General features: G+C 42.9%; 1 protein-coding gene across 4 annotated transcripts in view; it reads left to right on the forward strand.

The window, feature by feature from the left end:
- Nucleotides 1-7: 7 nt before the first annotated feature.
- PARG (poly(ADP-ribose) glycohydrolase) overlaps nucleotides 8-19901 on the forward strand; it is a 184458-nt gene continuing 164564 nt past the window's right edge. For 2 of the 4 annotated variants that reach the window (XM_023761300.1, XM_006097553.3), the window contains exons 1-4: nucleotides 8-524; nucleotides 5632-5698; nucleotides 8503-9486; nucleotides 10311-10494. In XM_023761300.1, the coding sequence (XP_023617068.1) occupies nucleotides 305-524; nucleotides 5632-5698; nucleotides 8503-9486; nucleotides 10311-10494 (1455 nt within the window). In that variant the 5' untranslated portion in view covers nucleotides 8-304. Of the gene's footprint in view, nucleotides 525-5631; nucleotides 5699-8482; nucleotides 9487-10310; nucleotides 10495-19901 lie in introns of all 4 variants that reach the window. The other 2 variants (XM_023761301.1, XM_023761302.1) reach the window with 2 other exon arrangements.

Raw genomic sequence — 19901 nt, forward strand, 5'->3', positions numbered from 1 at the left:
CGACGTGGTACGACCCGGAAGCCGGCCGCGCCTGACGGCAGTTTTCCGGTGGTGGGAAAGTGAACGGAGCCCGAGTCGGGGCGGCGCATCCTGAGGCAGGCGGGTTCCCCGTGGAAGAGGGAAGGCAGGCGGCTGGGGAGGGCCTGGCTTGGGCAGCCGGCGGAGCAGCAGCTGCAGAAGCAGGCAGCGCAGAGAGGGGATGGTGCCCGGCGGCGCCGAGAAGGAGGCGCAGTCCGTCCCGCAGGGTTAGTGAACGAGGCTGTCCGCCCGGGCCGGCCGGGGACTGTGCGGTGCGGGTCCCAGCATGAGTTCGGGCCCCGCCTGTGAGCCCCGCATCAAGCGACCCCGCTGGGGCGCCTCTGAAACTTCTCCGCCGGCCGCCTCCGACGCCCGGAGCTTCCCCGGCGGGCAGAGGCGCGTCCTCGATCCCAAGGACGCTGCTGTGCAGTGCAGGGTCCCACGGTCCTCGCCAGGCGGCGTCCCGGGGTGGGCGGGACCGCACCGAGGCAGCACCACCTCGCTTGGTACGTGGGGGAAATAAAGATCTTTGCCCTTCGCCTCGGCCCCAACCTCCTCTTGGTCTCCGTGAGGACCCAGGGACTCCAGTCACCCCTTCTGGTCTAGTGTGCACCGCTCCGAGGTCCCCTTACTGAGCCACGAAGGCCACCGGTGGGGAAATGGGGCCACATTTTTCCTGTCGTGGTGTGAGAAGCCCTGATGAGCCGTCACAGGGCGGAAAATGACAGGAGACTCCACCCGTTTGCTTTACTCGGGTTTGACGTGAGAAATTGTCTTAGGCTTTAAGGAGGTGTAATTGTGTATGTGAACCTTCAACCTTTAGATTGAAAGAAACTATAACGCAACTTCCCTCAATTCAGATTCTGGCTCCAGGGGTGCAGAGCTGTTCGTTTTAGCCGGTGCTGTGCTCGACTCTGGCCTGCGGGGTTGAACCAGAGTCATTTGGCCTCTGTCTTCAGGCCCTAAAACTTGTCAGGAGAGAGAGACAGTTACATAATAAAGGGTAATGGGTGTTTTGATAGATGGCAGGAATCCCTAGTCCAGTCTGGGATCAAGGACAGTCTCCCAGAAGATGAGATGCTCACTCTGAGGCCTGAAGAATGAGGTGAAGAGGAAGTAAGGAGGCACTCCCCGCAGGCAGCGGATACATACTGTCAAGGGGGAGAGAGTAGTGAGAGAGGAGACCGAGAGCTAGGCAAAGACCAGATCATATTAGGACTTGCAGTGTTCTGCACTTTACAAGGCAAAGAGAGGCTAATAAAGGATTTTTGGTAAGGGAGTGGCTTTATCATGTATAATCTTTTTGGGGCTTGGGATAAAGGTCCCTGTGCCTGGTGTGTGGAAAATGAATGGATTGAAAGAAAGCAGAAGAGTAGGCCCAAGACCCATTAAAGGTTAATCTAGGTGGGAGATAAGATGGTTTTGTACTTAGCTGTGGGCAATAGGGAAGGGAAGAAGTGGTTCCATATAGGAGAGAATGCACTGTGTGGGTTTGTACTCAGAAGGAGTATATCTGTGCTGTAAATGAAGGTTTGGAAGTTTTTGGCATAAACATGAGAATTGATGCTATGGAAGTTAGATCATAGAAAGCATGCAGAGGAAATAGAGGTGACCTAGGACAGAAACTTTCAGAAACTACCATTTAGAGTAGACTGAAGAGAAGCAGCCAGAGAAGTAGGGGGAGAGCTGGGCTTTTGTTGTGTCATGTAGGGAAGATAGCATTTCAAAAAGGAGGTCAGGCAGTCCTCTGGTGAGTGGTGTACACTTCAATCAGGATTTAGAGCAGCGTTTCTCAACCTGCGGGTCGCGACCCCTTAGGGGGTCGAACGACCCTTTCACAGGGGTCGCCTAAGACCATCGGAAAACACATATATAATTACATATTGTTTTTGTGATTAATCACTATGCTTTAATTATGTTCAATTTGTAACAATGAAATTGGGCGTCACCACAGCATGAGGAACTGTATTAAAGGGTCGTGGCATTAGGAAGGTTGAGAACCACTGATTTAGAGGCAGTGGGGAGCAGACCTAAACTTAAGTACTGAAGGATAAGCAGGATTTGCTGTATAAATCAAAGAGAGAACAAATTATACAGGCAGCGAGAACAGCATGTGCGGAAGGTGGTAGGACTGGAGCGCAGAATAACATTAGTGTCAGGTGACCTGGGAAAGGGGAGCAAGAGCTTATCACAGACAAACGAGTGCCATTTCAACGCATTTGGACTTTGTTCTCTGATTAATGGGAAGCCACTAGAAAGCTTTTAAGAAGGGGGATATCAGTTGATTAATATTCTAGAAAAGGTTGCTTAGGCTGTGGTCTTTGGAATTTTCTAATTGTAACCCACAGTTTAAGTTTCTCCTAGCACACAGAGTAAGAAATACATGTAACCTGGTAAATATGCCATATTTATAACAAACAAGTTTTTCATGAAATAATACTTATCCTTACTATGTATGATGCATTCTTATGTTATCTGAATTATTTCATTAAAAATGTTGGTCATTTGTAGTTTATAAAACACAGAAGGTTATGACTATAAACAGGAGACCAGTTGCAAGAAATAAATGCAGTTGCAGTTGTCCAATAAGTGATGTATCTATTTTTGTGATGTTCTAATGTTGGTGCTGTTTTGAAGATGGAGGGGAAAGGATGGCTTTAAGATTTTGGATATAGATTTCAGAGGACTTGGTGAAGGGGAGAGTATAGGGGAGAGGGAACTGAGAGTGGCCTTCAGGAATTGTATCTGAGTTACTGAGAAGCTAATATGCGGTCCCATTAACTTTATCCTATACTAGAGGCCCAGTGCACAAAATTCGTGCATGGGTAGGGTCCCTAGAGGCTGCAGGCTGCCGGCCAGGGCCTCCCTTCCCCCAGCTGCCTGCTGCCACTGCTGGCTGGGGGCGGGGAGTTGGGGGGAGCCAATGCCCGCCATGTTCCACGCTGCCCCCTGGTGGTCAGCGCACGTCTAACTCCTGGTTGGTAGAACTGCCCATGGGGATAATTTGCATATTAGCCTTTTATTATCCTACTGGTTACTATGATGTGCACTGACCACCAGGGGGCAGGTGCTCAATGCAGGAGCTGCCTCCTGGTGGTCAGTGCACTCCCACAGGGGGAGCACCGCTCAGCCAGAAGCCAGGCTCACAGCTGGCGAGCGCAGCAGAGGTGGTGGGAGCCTCTCCCGCCTCCATGGCAGTCAGACATCCCCCCAGGGCTCCCCCACTGGGAGAGGGCATAGACCACGCAGAGGGGACCCCCCCCCCCACCAAGTGCTTGAATTTTGTGCACTGGGCCTCTAGTTTACAGATAAAGGAGGAAAAGTTATTTGCAGGTGGTAGGGGGCAGGCAGTCCTCACTGGTTGGATTTTCTGATTTCCCGCAGAAGATGAACCAAATTAATACTTGGGCTATACTCTATGTGTGTAAATGTTTTCAGTATATATGGCACAGGACGCCAGTTAACAAAGTGTTCAAAGTCTAAATCTATCAAAAACTGTTGTTTCAAATTTTGGAATTTTTTTATGAACTTGGTATTTAGAATTTTTATGTATAGTTATCCTAGGAGAAGTAGGCAGGATAAGGAAGTGGGTATTTTTTCAGTGTCTTCAAATTTTGTGTTATTTATTTTCCTGGGCATATTTCTTATATTGATTAAGATTTGTATATCTACATACAGTCAGAATCTAGCATGCCCTTCATATTTTGATAGGGCCTGATTTGTCCAGTTGTGTTGCTGTGGGAGCTCCCTTTTTCTGTCTGTTATAACTACCTAGTTTCTCTCCCACTCCACGGATGGTGCAAGTGGTTGAAGAGCCCTGCCCTTCAACTGCACTTCATAGTTTTTTATGAAATAATGTAGGCAGTATTTCGGTTCTACAGACTTGTCATTGTGGTACTGTTTCATGTGTATCATAGGAACCTAGCCATTGGATACCATATAATCCTTACATTTATGGAAAAAGATGTTTTAAATTCTACACTGACTCAAAAAGTGATTTTGTTTTGGGGGAACTCATTGCTGGTTAGTAATTTGAGGACTTTCTATACTTGCTGTATTTGATATAATGAAATTAAATAGAGAAGGTGGAACTATAGAAAATGTCCCCAGAATCAGGTGGTTCATCTCTTATTCCTTTCTTACTGAAACTAATTTTTTTCTGAAGCCTGATTTGCTGTACTTAAGTAAATCACTAAAGTAGTGATATTTAACATGAAATATTAAATATATATGTAATTACTTTTTTGAAAGAAACTATTTTGAAAAAGCTAAACATTTTTACTAGATAGACTGTTAGTATTTTGTGGAAGGTTCAAATTATGTGGCACTTAATTACAGTGATAAATAAGCTGTTGATTTTCATATATTTGGGACAGCATCTGTTTTGCTCATGTTGTATTTGAGGGCCATACGTAGATGAGAATGAGTCTGTGATTCAATATGCCTAGATTCATTGCAGTTTAGACCAGTAGTTGAGACTGTTCAAGATTTTGTGTTTTTTATACTAAAATATTATATACGTTTAATCTACATGAAGTACATTAACTTTTGAAAGCATGTTTATTTCTAATGCTTATATAAGTTGTGGTTTGCATTTATTTATGTTGCAGCTCTCTCTACTGAGCTACTTTTGCTACTGTCTGCCGGTCTTTTCTATCTAGTTATCTCATTGGCAACTCAAATTTAGGTTCAGAATTGACCTAATTATATTTTCCTCCTAAATCCAACCCCCCCCCCCATTTCTATTTAATGCTGTCCCATCTTTTAAGTCTGTTAAGCTTAGAACTTAGTGTCACCTTTGATTTCTATGATTATGAAGTCTGTAATGACTCACTTCTCAACTTTTCCTCTCTATTCTCACAAGGATTAGTATGGTCCTTGGCAGTAGTTCTCCAAACTAGTTGATCATCTAAATCACTTTTTGGAAAAAATACAGATTCTAGCTCCCCTCATACCTCCATCATCACACATACAGGCTCTGATTCAGTACGTGTGATGTGGCTCTGGGACCCACTTATTAGCAGCCTCCCAGTGATTCAGATGGGTTCGGGATCCACTGACCTAGATCAGTAGTTTTCTTGCTGGTTTCTACCAATGAGGTTTCTTCTTGCCCCTTCAGGTTTGCCTTCTAGGCTACATGTGTCATGCATTACTGGGACTTCCTTGTTTTGAATTCTGGAATTACAGCTCTGAGTGTGACTTTTGGCGCTTTTTTTTTTGTAATCCCAAGAGAGATACTATTCATTTGCATGTTTACAGGTAAGGAATCTGAGACACAGAGAAAGGACCTTTCATAAAGTCACATAGGAATCCCGTGGGAGAGCCAGGATTTGAATCCAGGTGGTCTGATTCTAGAGCCTATACTCTCATTCATTAGGCCATACCAACTCTTTTAGAGGCTGGTTGCTTTCTACTCTATGACAAATGTATTTATATTTATGTTCCTGTATTATTTCCCATTGCTTGAGTGTGAAAGGAGTGATTGATCTTTTCAACCCACAGAACCTAGCATAATGCCTTACATGTGTATATGCTGTTATAAGTATTTTCTCTTTGAAGGTATGTATTCATATACATTGATGTTTTGGGTGTTGTTGGTTTTTTTTTTAACAGTTTTCAAACAAAAGACTATTACCAGTTGGATGGACACTAAAGGAATCAAGACAGCTGAATCAGAAAGGTACAGAAACATATGTATATAGAGAAATGAATGGCATGATATATGGATGTTTTATCTTCTTGCTATTTTCTGTCCTTGCTTTCTCAGTTTTTTAAATCCACATTTATTCATTTTCAGTTTATAAATAGTTTTTAGAGTCTCTTATATACTTTATATTGTCCTATATACTTGAGATACAGAGGTGAAGTAGAAATAATTTTCTTTAAGATACTTGTAATGGTGATAACAGATACAGAAACACATGATTACAGTAATCTTCACTTAATGTTTCAATAGGTTTCACATCTTTAAGTGAAATGACATATAATGAAACCAGTTTTGCTGTAGGCTAAATGATAGAAACAGGAGTTAAGTTCCTATTGCATCTTATCAACATTATAACAAAACTAGAGGCTCAGTGCATGAATTCGTGCATGGGTGGGGTACGGCCACCCGGGCCCCAATCAGGGCAGATCGGAGCCAGGCCTGTTGGGAGGAGGAGACAGTGGGAGGTTGCCTGGTTGGCCTGCCCTGATGGGGGCCTGATCATGGCCGGGCTGGCTGTGGGGAGGGGCTTAGGGTGATCGGCTGGCAGGCCCTGCCCCTGATTGGGGTGGGGCGAGCCGATTGGGGGGTCAGTAGCCGGGGAAGGGGCAGGAGGAGGAGCTGGGCAGGAGGAGGGGCTGCAGGAGGTTGGCTAGCTGGCCCCGCCCACTATTGGGATGGGGGGCAACCAGGGGCGGGGCCAGCCAGAGGGAGGGGCTGCGTGCTGATGGGGGTAATGGGGGCCCATCGGGGGCAGGGCTGGCCGGGGAGAGGGGCTGCAGGAGGTTGGCCGGCCAGCCCGCCGCCCCCTATTGGGGTAGAAGGGGCCGATCAGGGGCAGGGCTGGCCCCGGGGAAGGGCTGTGGGGAGGTTTGGCCGGCCGCCCCACCCTAAATCCGGGTGGGAGAGGCTGATCAGGGGCGGTGCTGGCCAGGGGGAGGGGCCACGGGAGGTTGGCCCCACCCACTTATTGGCGGGTTTGCTGGCTGCAGTGGCATCATAGCGACCAGTCATTCTGGTCGTTACGCCATTCAGGTCTCTGGCTTTTTATATATATACTAGAGGCCCGGTGCACAAAAATTTGTGCACTCGGGGGAGGGGGGTCCCCCAGCCCGGCCTGTGCCCTCTAGCAGTCTGGGACCCCTCGGGAGATAACGACCTGCTGGCTTAGGCCTGCTCCCAGGTGGCAGAGGGCAGGCCCAATCCCTAGGTGCAGCCCCTGGTCAGGCTCAGAGCAGGGCCGATTGGGGAGTTAGGGCGCCGCCCCGTCATGCACAGAGCAGGGCGGATCGGGAGGTTGTGATGCCACCCTCAGTCACGCTCAGGGTAGGGCCGATTGGGGGGTTGGGACACCGCCCCCTGTCACACACAGAGCAGGGCGGATAAGGGGGTTGGGGCGCTGCACCCTGTCACACTCAGGGCAGGGCCAATGGGGAGGTTATGGCTCTACCCTGTCACACACAGAGCAAGGCCCGTGGAGGGGGGTTGGGGCACTACCCTCTATCACCCACAGAGCAGGGCCGATCAGGGGGTTGGGCCGCCGCCACTGTCACAATCGGGGCAGGGTCAATGGAGAGGTTATGGCTCTACCCTGTCACACACAGAGCAGGGCCCGTGGGGGGGGGGGGGGGTTGGGGCGCCACACTCTGTCAAACACAGAGGCCGCAGGGAATCAGGGGATTGGGGAGCTCCCCCCTATCAGGCACAGAGCAGGGCAGATAGGGAGGTTGTGGCCCCAACCCCTGTAACACACAGAGCCGCAGGCAGATCAGGGGGTTTGGGCCCTGCCCCCTGTCACGCTGATCCCGGGGCTGGGAGCCTCACTGCTCCGCTGATCCTGGGTGCTGGGGAGGCATATTACCCTTTTACTATATAGAAATAGAGGCCTGGTGCATGGGTGGGAGCCGGCTGGTTTGCCCTGAAGGTGTCCTGGATCAGGGTGGGGGTCCCCACTGGGGTGCCTGGCCAGTCTGGGTGAGGGGCTGAGGGCTGTTTTCCGGAAGCAAGTGACTGAAGCTTCCAACCGCTCCTTGTTTTCTTTTTTTCTTTTTTTTTATTCTGGGCCAGCTTTAGCTCTGAGGCCTCGCTGCTGAAAACATCAATAAAAAGTTTCAGTCCGCCTGGCTTTTAGTCCAGCTGGTTTCTGGAGTTTTGTTTATCTTCTTATTTGCAACATAGTACATAGTTGCTTAGAGTTGTAGCTCAGAGGCCGGCAAGTGAGGCGGGGAACGTTGAGTCTGCAGCAAGCAAGCCTCATGCTTGCTTCCAGCTGCCTGGCTGCTGGCCGCCATCTTGGCTGACAGTTAATTTGCATATACTCACCGATTAGCCAATGAAAAGGGTAGCGGTCGTACGCTAATTACCATGTTTCTCTTTTATTAGTGTAGACAGATGACATTGAATGAAACAATGTTATTCAAGGACCTGCTATATTACTTAGTGTGATAAATGCAATAGTAAAGGTATAAACAAGGTACAGTGGTAGTAAGAATGTAAAACAAACAATCCACTTTACCTTTAGGAAAGACTGCACAGGAAGTGACGTTTATTGCTTCATCCTGGGAAGTATTTACTAGGCACATAGTTGGGGAAAGGGCATTATAGGCATATATGCAAAGACATGGAGTCATGAAAGAGAATGCTGTATGCTTAATCACAAGTAGTTTAATTATTGCTGTGATGTTGGAATGTGGTTGGGTAAGTGGTTTCTTTGCATCATAAGTTCTTTCTATTCTAATGTAAGTTCTGTTTTGTCATTAGTTCTTTCTATTTTCTTATAGTTTGCATAGTAAAGAAAACAACAATACAAGAGTAGAATCCATGATGAGTTCTGTACAAAAAGATAACTTTTATCAACATAACATGGAAAAATTAGAAAATGTTTCTCAGCAAAGTATTGATAAATCACCAGTTGAAAAAAGTACACAGTATTTGAACCAGCAGCAGACTGCAGCTATGTGTAAGTGGCAAAATGAAGGAAAACACAATGAGCAACTTTTGGAAGGTGAACCTCCAACAGTAACTCTGGTATCAGAACAGTTCAGTAATGCTAACGTTGATCAGTCACCTCAAAATGATGATTGCAGTGACACATATAGTGAGGAAAGTAGAGATAATCAACAGTTTTTTATACCTGTAAAGCTTGCAAATGCAAAGCAGACTACAGAAGATGAACAGGCCAGAGAAGCCAGAAGCCACCAGAAGTGCAGAAAGTCTTGCCACCTTGTGGAAGACTGTGCAGATTGTCAACAGGAAGAGATAGATGTAGTGCCTGAGAGTCCCTTGTCAGACATTGGCTCAGAGGATGTCAGTACTGGACTGAAAAATGCTAACAAATTGAGTAGGCAGGAAAGTAGCCTAGGAAATTCTCCTCCATTTGAGAAAGAAAGTGAACTCGAGTCACCAATGGATGTAGATAATTCCAAAAATAGTTGTCAGGACTCAGAAGCAGATGAAGAAACGAGTCCAGGATTTGATGAACAAGAAGATAGCAGTTCCACCCAAAGAGCAAATAAACCTTCAAAGTTCCAAGCCAAAGAAGCTGACACTGAATTGAGGAAACAGTCATCTGCTAAGGGAGGTGAAATTCGATTACATTTCCAGTTTGAAGGAGAAAGTTGTGCTGGAATGAATGATTTAAGTGCCAGACTGCCTGGAAGTACTTCTAGCCTGAATGTAGAATGCAGAAATTCCAAGCAACATGGGAAAAAGGGTTCTAAAATCACAGATCATTTCGTGAGAATGCCTAAAGCAGAGGACAAAAGGTAATTTTTTTCTATCAGGAGTATCTCCAATAGTGTAATGCATTTTGTAATTTTTTTAAGGGGAGTTTAGCAAAGATACAGTTTACACTGAAGCAAAGAAACAGTTGTGTTTCTTGCTATCTGTTTATGCTAATTTGAACCTAGACTCCAAATTTTAAATTCTAAAAAGGCCAGAAACAGAAAAGAAGATGTAAATAAGTATTGTTAATCAGTTTTTTAGTTTAATGAACTTCCTTTTGAAGTTAATGTGAATTATCAAGACATAAAAATATTTGATTGATAGCAGCTACTGTTCATTTAGCCGTTCCCTAGGTCATAGTATATTGCAGTTTCTCTAATGCTCTGACAGGCATGCAGGTGGTATTGTACTCACTTAAAAAATGAGAAAACTGAAATTTGGGTTAGAGAATTCACTGAAATTATGTAATTTGTGGGTCTTAACACTGAGATTACAAAAAAAAATATTGAAAGTTATGTTTTTGTAAATATTCCTTATGGAATCTTAAAGCCCACTCTCTATTATTTCTGTGATTTATTTTTCCTATCAAAGTTCACTTCATTGAAGATTACTGGCAGTGTCCATATTCTTACGTGTTCGTGTCCATATTCTTACGTGTTCCTTTCTTCAGAAAGTGATTTACTTGTGTTTGGGAATTTCTTCCACTATAACCTGTATTAGTTTTTTTATTTTTCTTAATTACCAAGGAGAAAGACAAGCTTGGCACATTTAAAACAATAACATTCTAGGTAAGATTTGTATTGTGTATCTAAGTGAATTTAAACAGTAAGTAGTTCGTGACTGTATACATTTGTTTTGACCTTAGAAAAGAACAATGTGAAATCAAACATCAAAGGACAGACAGGAGGATCCCTAAATACGTTCCACCTCACCTTTCTCCAGATAAGAAATGGCTTGGAACTCCCATTGAGGAGATGAGAAGAATGCCTAAGTGTGGGACCCAACTGCCTCTCTTGAGACCATCTGCCAGTCACACAGTAACTGTTCGGGTGGGTATTATCTCTCACCTATAAAGAGAGAAGACTCCAAGTCTTGATTTCTTGTGATACTTACTCATGTGTAAAACAGACCAAGGCATAAGAAAGTGATTCTCTTTTGTGCATATAAAGTACTGAGAAGTCTATAGAATGTAGAAATATAATGATAGCTTAATATGGCACTTAACAAATCCGTAAGATGAATCATTGTCAACTGGTGAGAAAATTGAAATGTTTTGTATTTTAAGAAAATTTATTGATTCTTTTTAACAACAAATATTTAGTTGACAGTATTTATTAAGCAGCTACTACATGTTAGGTACTGGGTTACTTCCTAAAATTCAAAGTTATGGTTCAGTATCTTCAAATTATTCTTTAGTTTTGCTCTCTTTTCTGAGCTTTAGATTCTTCTAACATCTCCATCATTGTTCCACAGGTATCGCAAACTCAATATGTTTAAAACCAACCTCATGCCCTAGTTGGTTTGGCTCAGTGGATAGAGCATTGGCCTGTGGACTGAAGGGTCCCAGGTTCAATTCCGGTCAAGGGCACATGCCAGGGTTGTGGGCTTGATCCCCAGTAGGGGGCATGCAGGAGGCAGCTGATCAATGATTCTCTCTCATCGTTGATGTTTCTATCTCTCTTTCCCTCTCCCTTCCTCTCTGAAATCAATAAAGATATATATTTTCAGGAAAAAAAAATAAAACCAACCTCATTTTAAAAATTATGGTTAAATATACATAATATAAAATTTACCATTTTAAAATGTATGTTTCATTGGCATTTAGAACATTCACAGTGTTATACAACCATTACCACTATCCATTTTCAGAAATTTTTCATCATCCCACACTAACCTTGGTACCTACTAAATAATAACATCCCATTCCTTGCAAGTCCTTGGTAACCTCTTTTATACGTTCTGTGATTTTTTAAAAAAATATATTTTTATTGATTTCAGAGAGGAAGGGAGAGGGAGCAAGAGATAGAAACATCTGTGATGGTAGAGATTTACTGATCAGCTGCCTCCTGCACGCCCCACATTGGGGATCGAGCCTGAAACCTGGGCATGTGCCCTGAATGGGAATCGAACCCTACATGACCTCTTGGTTCATAAGTTGATGTTCAGCCACTGAGCCATGCCGGCCAGGCCTGTGAGTTCTTTTTTAAAAAATAATACATTTTTATTTAGGTATATGAAATTGACCCATTTTTAAGTCATCAATTCAGTAATATTTAGTGAATTTACTTAGTCATCACCATAATCCAATTTCTATCTATTGGAAGATTTCTATCACTAATTGGGCAATTTTAAATAGTCATCTCAGTTATTAGTCAGTTTCTGTTATTAGATTTTATAGGAACTACTTTTTAAAAATCCTTTTTATGGTACAACTTAGTCTAGATGTGATTAAATAAAGCACATAATTCGTTAGCATGGTTAGAGGTGGAAGCAATGTTTAGCAAGGTGGTGGGGTTTGAGCTGAGCTCAAAAAGATGAGCAGAAATTTCTTAGGTGGAGTTAGTAAGGCAAGAAAATCTCAAATACCAGTAGATACATAACCTTTATAATAAAAGGATGTGTAGTTGAAAAAGATTTGTTTTAGGAATGGAAAACAATTGGTTTACTAGAGTTTAGAATTTGTCTGGGAAATGATGGAGGAAAAGACTTGAAAAGTGTACTGGGTTTATATCATAGAGGGCTTCAGGTACCTGGAACTGTACTTGACTCGGTAGATTATGGAAATCATTACTAGTAAACTGCTTGTGCTGGCAATAGTTGGGTTGTAACAAGATTAATCAAACAGCTGTACATAAAAAAACAATAGAAGTGAGGCTGCATTGGAAACAGGTAAAATTCATAGGAGATGAAAAGTAAGGAGATAGTAATGATCAAATTGTGCTGCATTGATGTGGTTCAGGGGTTCTTTTGAAATTTGAAGTTTTTTTTGTTTTTTTTGTTTTTAATTTGAACATTAATATTAAAACGTTTTTATTTTTTTATTTTTTATTATTTTTTTATTGTTGACAGTATTACAGATGTTTCCCATTTTCTCCCCGTTTATCTCCCTCTGCCCAGCCCCTGCCCCCCTAACCCCTGTCTCCACCACCCTATTGTCCGTGTTCATGGGCTGTGTATGTAAGTACGTATGTAATTTCTTTGGTTTATCTCTCCTCGTTCCCGCACCACCACATTGAGGTATGTGAGTCTGTTCCATGCCTCCATGCTCAGCTCTTACTTTGTTGGTTAGTCAGTCATTTTGTTCATTGGATTCCACAAATAAGTGAGAACATGTGATGTTTGTCTTTCTCAGATTGGCTTATTTCACTTAGCATAATAGTCTCTAGGTCCATCCATGCTGTCCCAAAGGATAAGAGATCCCTCTTTTTTTTTTTTTTTTAACAGCTCATAGTATTCCATTGTGTAAATGTCCCACAGCTTTTTTATCTATTCATCTACTGATGGATACTTAGGCTGATTCTAAATCTTAGCTATTGTAAATAATGCTGCTATAAACATAGGGTGCATATATGCTTCCTTATTGGTGTTTCAGGGTTTTTAAGATATATTTCCAGAAGTGGATCATTGAGTCCAGTGGAGTTTCATTCTTTTTTTTTTTTTTTTTTGATTTTTTTTTATTAAATCTTTATTGTTCACATTATTACATTTGTTCCTCTTTTTTTCTCCCCATAACTCCCCTCCTTCCAGCTCCCACCCCACCCTCCGCCCTCACTCCCCACCCACTGTCCTCATCCATAGGTGCACAATTTTTGTCCAGTCTCTTCCCGCATCTCCCACACCCCTTTTCCCCCCAAGAATAGTCAGTCCATTCCCTTTCTATGTCCCTGATTCTATTATAATCACCAGTTCATTCTGTACATCAGGTTATTTATTCACTTGATTCTTAGATTCACTTGTTGATAGATGCATATTTGTTGTTCATAATTTGTATCTTTACCTTTTTCTTCTTCTTCCTCTTCTTAAAGGATACCTTTCAGCATTTCATATAATACTGGTTTGGTGGTGATGAACTCCTTTAGCTTTTCCTTATCTGTGAAGCTCTTTATCTGACCTTCAATTCTGAATGATAGCTTTGCTGGATAAAGTAATCTTGGTTGTAGGTTCTTGCTATTCATCACTTTGAATATTTCTTGCCACTCCCTTCTGGCCTGCAAAGTTTCTGTTGAGAAATCAGCTGACAGTCGTATGGGTATTCCCTTGTAGGTAACTGAGTTTCTTTCTCTTGCTGCTTTTAAGATTCTCTGTTTGTCTTTTGCTCTTGGCATTTTAATGATGATGTGTCTTGGTGTGGTCCTCTTTGGATTCCTTTTGTTTGGGGTTCTCTGCGCTTCCTGGACCTGTAAGTCTATTTCTTTCACCAGGTGGGGGAAGTTTTCTGTCATTATTTCTTCAAATAGGTTTTCAATATCTTGCTCTCTCTCATCTTCTGGTACCCCTATAATTCTGATGTTGGTACGTTTGAAGCTGTCCCAGAGGCTCCTTACACTATCTTCGTATTTTGGGGTTCTTTTTTCATTTTGCTTTTCTGGTTGGGTGTTTCTCGCTTCTTCGCATTTCAAATCTTTGACTTGATTCTTGCGCTCCTCTGGTCTGCTGTTGGGAGTCTGTATAATATTCTTTATTTCAGTCAGTGTATGCTTACTTTCTAGTTGGTCTTTTATCATACCATCGAGGGTCTCATTAGATTTCCTGTACATCTCATCAAGTTTATCGACAGACTCTAGAAGCCTCTTGAGAGACCTCAAAAGTGTGGTTCTGAACTCAATATCCTCCCTTGATAGTTTTGTCCTGTTTCTTTGTCTCCGCATTTTTTACGGTTTCTTGGTACACCCCCTAGTGGTCTTTGTGCGAAGTCTTGTTGTAGTTAAGCCTTGATTGTTGTAGTTAATACTAGAGAGATTTGACCTCCAGGCCGACTGGCTGTGGTAATCAGCTGTGTCTGCAATGGAAGAACTTGTGTCCTCTAGGGAGGTGCTAATCTAGCCTTTGCCTGAGGCTATCCAGCAAATGCCTCTGTGCAGGGCTTGGGCGGGGCGGGTCCCAAGGGATCAACAGGGCGGAGGAGGGAGCAGTTATGGCTGCTCTCAGTCCGTCCCCAGGGGCTCTGCCTCTGTGTCCCAGCAACCGCTGCAAACCTCGGAGGGACCGAAGCCAGACAGTCCTGCTTCTCCCGTTTGAGTCTGGGTCCCTAGAGACTCGCCCAGATCTGGAGCTCAGAGTCTGAGGCTCCCTCCGGATTGAAACAGACAACCACGCCCTCAGCCACCAGCCCGTGCCGCGCGCACTCAGCACCTTAGTATTTTACTTCAGCACTGCGCCTCCTCTGATTCTCAGTTCCTCCTAGTTGTAGAACTTCCACTCAGCCAGCCTTCCTGTGGTTCTGGATGATGTCCGTTCTGTCTTTTAGTTGTATTTTTGAAGTGGTTGTTCGAGGCAGCAAACTCCGGCGTTAACCTATGCCGCCATCTTGGTTTCTCTCGGAGTTTCATTCTTAATTTTTCGAGGAAAACCCATACTGATTTCCATGGTAGTTGCACCAATTGCCACCAGCAGTGAACTTGTTCCCTTGTTGGGAACATCTTTGCCAACACTTGTTTGTGGATTTATTGATGGTAGCCATTCTGATAGGTGTGTAGTTTTAATTTTCATTTCTCTGATGATTAGTGACTTGGAGTATTTTTTCATATGTCTCTCGGCCATTTGTCCTCTTTGGAGAAGTGTTTTGATGGTAGCCATTCTGATAGGTGTGTAGCTGTTCCAGAGGCTCCTTACACTATCTTCGTATGTTTGGGTTCCTTTTTCATTTTGCTTTTCCGGTTGGGCGTTTTTTGCTTCTTCGTATTTCAAATCTTTGACTTGATTCTTGCGATCCTCTAGTCTGCTGTTGGGAGTCTGTATAATATTCTTTTTTCAGTCAGTGTATGCTTAATTTCTAGTTGGTCCTTTATCACAACCTCGAGGGTCTCATTAGATTTCTTGAGGGTCTCATTAAGTTTATCGGCGGTTTCTAGAAAATTCTTGAAAATCCTTAAAAGTGTGGTTTTGAACTCTATATCCAGTTGTTTGCTTTCCTCCATTTCTGTCATTTGTGTCCTGTTTCTTTGTCTCTGCATTTTTTTATGCTTCGCTGTGTCGATAGAGTGGCTTTCTGTGCTAGGTGTCCTATAGGGCCCAGTGGCTCAGCCTTCCCAATTACCTGAGGTAGACACTCTTGGTGCACCCCCTTGTGGGCTTTGTGCACAGTCTTGTTGTAGTTAAGCCTTGATTGTTGTAGGTAACACTGGGAGGGATTGACCTTCAGGCCAATTGGCTGTGAGAATCAGCTGTGTCTGCAGTGGGAGAACTTCTGTGCTGGAGACACCCCTCCGGGGCAAGACTTGCTTCAATGGGGCTTTGGTGCTCACTGAGTCTGCCCCCTGAGTGTGTCCTTTATGGATCCGAGGAGCTGCAATCTGGATGGTCCCACTCTGACCACCGGGCACACTGGCTCCTGGATCTCTAAGGAGGTGCTAATCTAGCCTTTGCCTGAGGCTACCCAGCAGGAGCCAGCTGTGACGCAATGCAAGTTGCCCTGGGGCCTTGGGCCAGCTGCAGTTTGTTAGGTAATTATCAGATTGCAAAGGGCCAGGCCTTTCATATGCAAAAGCCACTGTGCACAGCTTGGACGGGGCGGGGTCCCAGGGGATCAACAGGGCGGAGCGAGCGGTTATGGCTGCTCTCAGTCCTGCCCTCAGAGGCCCTGCTTCTCAGTGTCCTGGCAATCGCTGCAAGCACCTCCGAGAGAAAGCTGCCCTCGAGTGCCGACCGATGCCAGACAGTCCCGTTTCTCCCGTATGAGTCTGGGTCCCCAGAGACTCTCCCGGAACTGGAGCTCAGAGCTTGAGACTCCCTCCCGATTGAAAAAGACAACCGTGTCCTCAGCCGCCAGCCCTCTCTGCATGCGCCTCTGTACCTCTGTATTTTACTTCTGCACCGCACCTCCTCTGAGTCTCGTTATGCTTTTCTCTTTCCTTCTAGTTGTCGAAGTTCCACTCAGCCAGCCTTCCTGTGGTTCTGGATGATGTCCGTTCCGTCTTTTAGTTGTATTTTTGAAGTGGTTGTGCGAGGCAGCAATCTCCGGTGTTTACCTATGCTGCCATCTTGGTTCCCCCCCCCCCGCTTCTCATTTTGATGGTGGTTTCTTTTGCTGTGCAGAAGCTTTTTATTTTTTTCTTTTGTTTCTCTTGCCCTAGGAGATGTATCGGCAAAAATTCTGCTATGTGAGATGTCTGAGATTTTACTGCCTACATTCTCTTTTAGGATTTTCATGGTTTCATGGCTTACATTTAAGTCTTTTATCCATTTTGAGGTTATTCTTGTGTATGGTGTAAGTTGGTGGTCTAGTTTCATCTTTTAGCATGTGTTCATCCAGTTTTCCCAACACCATTTGTTGAAGAGATGTTCTTTACTCCACTGTATGCTCTTGCATCCTTTGCAAATACTAATTGACTGTAATGGTGTGGGTCAATTTCTGGGGTCTCTGTTCTGTTCCATTTGTCTATATGCCTGTTCTTGTTCTAGTACTGGTTGTTTTGATTATAATGGCTTTGCAGTATGGTTGGATATTTGGTATTGTGATCCCTCAACTTTGTTCTTCTTTCTCAAGATTGCTGCAGCTATTTGGGGTCTCTTATGGTTACATATAAATTTTTGGAGTATTTGTTGTAGTTCTGGGAAGTATGCTGTTGGTATTTAATAGGGATTGAGTTGAATCTATAGATTACTTTGGGTAGTATGGACATTTTAATGATGTTAATTTTTCTAATCCATGAACATGGTATTCATTTTCATTTGTTTGTATCTTCCTCTGTTTCTTTGTTCAATGTCCTGTAGTTTTCTAAGTACAGTCTTTTACCTCCATCTTTAAGTTTATTTCTAGTTATTTTTGTTGTTGTTTCAATGGTAAATGGGATTGTTTGTTTAGTTTCTCTTTCTGAGAATTATTAGTGTATAAAAATGCCATTGATTTCTGGATGTTGATTTTGTATCCTGCTATCTTGCTGAATTCATTTATTAGTTTCCTGGTGGAGTCTTTAGGGTTTTCTATGTACAGTATCATGTCATCTCTGAGTAATGAGAGTTTTACTTCCTCCTTTCCAACATGGATTCCTTTTATCTCTTCTTCTTGTCTGATTGCTGTTGCTAGGACTTACAGTACTATGTTTACTAAGAGTGGTGAAAGCAAATATCCCAGTCTTGTTCCTGTTCTTAAGGGAAACACTTTTTTTGCCCGTTGAATATTATGTTGGCTGTAGATTTGTCATATATGGCCTTTATTATGTTGAGGTATGATCCCTCTATTCCCACTTTGCTAAGAGTTTTTAAAAAATATTTTTATTGATTTCAGAGAGGAAGGGAGAGGGAGAGAGAGATAGAAACATCAACGATGAGAGAGAATCATTGATTGGCTGCCTCCTGTGCGCCCCCTACTGGGTATTGAGTCCAAAACCTGGGGCATGTGCCCTTGACTGGAATTGAACCTGGAACCCTTCAGTCCGCAGGCCTGTGCTCTATCCACTGAGCCAAACCAGCCAGGGCTGCTGATTCATCAAAAGGTGCTGAATTTTGTCGAATGCTTTTTCTGCATCTATTGATATGATCATGTAATTTTTATCTTTCAGTTTATTAATGTGATGTATCACATTTATTGATTTGTGAATATTGTACTAGCCTTGCATCCCCAGAATAAATCCCACTTGATCATGGCATATGATCCTTTTAATATATTGCTGGATCTAATTTGCTAATATTTTGTTGAGGATTTTAGCATGTTTTCATCAGGGAAATTGGCACATAATTTTCTTTACTTGTAGTGTCTTTATCTGGTTTTGGAATTAGGATAATGCTGGCTTTGTAAAAAGCTTGGAAGTGTTCCTTCCTCTTTGATTTTTCGGAATAGTTTGAAGAGAATAGGTGTTAGTTCTTCTTTGAATGTTTGGTAAAATTCTCCTGTGAATCCATCTGGTCCTAGGACTTTTGTTTGCTCGGAATTTTGTGTTTTGTTTTTGTTTTAATATATTTTTATTGATTTCATAGAGGAAGGGAGAGGGAGGGAGAGTTAGAAACATCAATGATGAGAGAGAATCATTGATTGGCTGCCTTCTGCATGTCCCCCACTGGGGATCGAACCCGCATCCTGGGCATATGCCCTGACTAGGAATCGAACCATGACCTCCTGGTTCATAGGTCAATGCTCGATCACTGAGCCATGCCGGCCAGGCTTGCTGGGATTTTTTAAATTACTGCTTCAGTTTTATCAGTTGTTACTGGCCTATCAGGTTTTCTGATTCTTCCTGATTGAGTTTTGGAAGATTGTATGGTTTAGGTATTTGTCCATTTTGCCCAATTTATCCCATTTGTTGGCATATAGTTGTTCATAGTATTTACTTACAATCCTTTATATTTCTGTGGTTATATCATTTCTTTCATTTCTGATTTCATTATGTTTCTTGATGAGCCTGGCTAAGGGTTCATCAATCTTGTTTATCTTTTCAAAGAACCAGCTCTTAGATCCATTGTGGTTTTTTTTTTTACTTTTTTTTTAGTCTTTATGTCATTTATTTCTGCTCTGACCTGTATTATTTCCTTCCTTCTACTTCCTCTGGGCTTTTCTTGCTGTCCTCTTTCTAATTCATTTAGTTGTCCAGTTAAGATAGCTTATTAGTGCTTTTTCTTGTTTCTTGAGGAAGGCCTGTAATGCTGTGAACTTCCCTCTCAGGTCTGCTTTCACTGTGTCCCATAGGTTTTGGGTGTTTGTGTGTGTTTTTTCTTTTATTTCCAGGAAGTTTTGAATTTCTTGACCTAATTGGTAACCCATTCATTGTTTAATAACATGCTATTTAGCTTCCATGTATTTGCGTGTTTTTGAGGTATTTTATTGTAGTTTATTGATTTCTAACTTCATGCCATTGTGATCCAAAAAGATGCTTGGTATTATATCAGTCTTCTTGAATTTGTATACATTTGTTTTGTGTCCAAACATGTGGTCTATCTTTGAGAATGTTTCTTGTGTACTTGAGAATAATGTATATTCTGTAGTTTTGGGGTGAAATGTTCTGTTAATATCAGTTAGATCCATCTGATCTATTGTGTCATTTAAGGCCTCTGTTTCCTTGTTTATTTTTTTGTCTGGAAGATCTAGTCAGTGAGATTTTAAAGTACCCTACTAAGAATGTATTGCTGTCGATCTCTCCCTTAAAGTCCATCAAGAGTTTTTTTATATATTTGGGTGCTCAAGTATTGGGTGCATATATGTTTACAAGGGTTATATTTTCTTGTTGAATCATTCCCTTTAGTATTATGTAGTGGCCTTCTTTGTCTCTTGTTATGGTCTTTGTTTTGACTGGCCAGGGCAGAA

This window comes from Myotis lucifugus, unplaced genomic scaffold (assembly GCF_000147115.1).
Source record: "Myotis lucifugus unplaced genomic scaffold, Myoluc2.0 scaffold_206, whole genome shotgun sequence".
Classification (NCBI taxonomy): Eukaryota; Metazoa; Chordata; class Mammalia; order Chiroptera; family Vespertilionidae; genus Myotis; species Myotis lucifugus.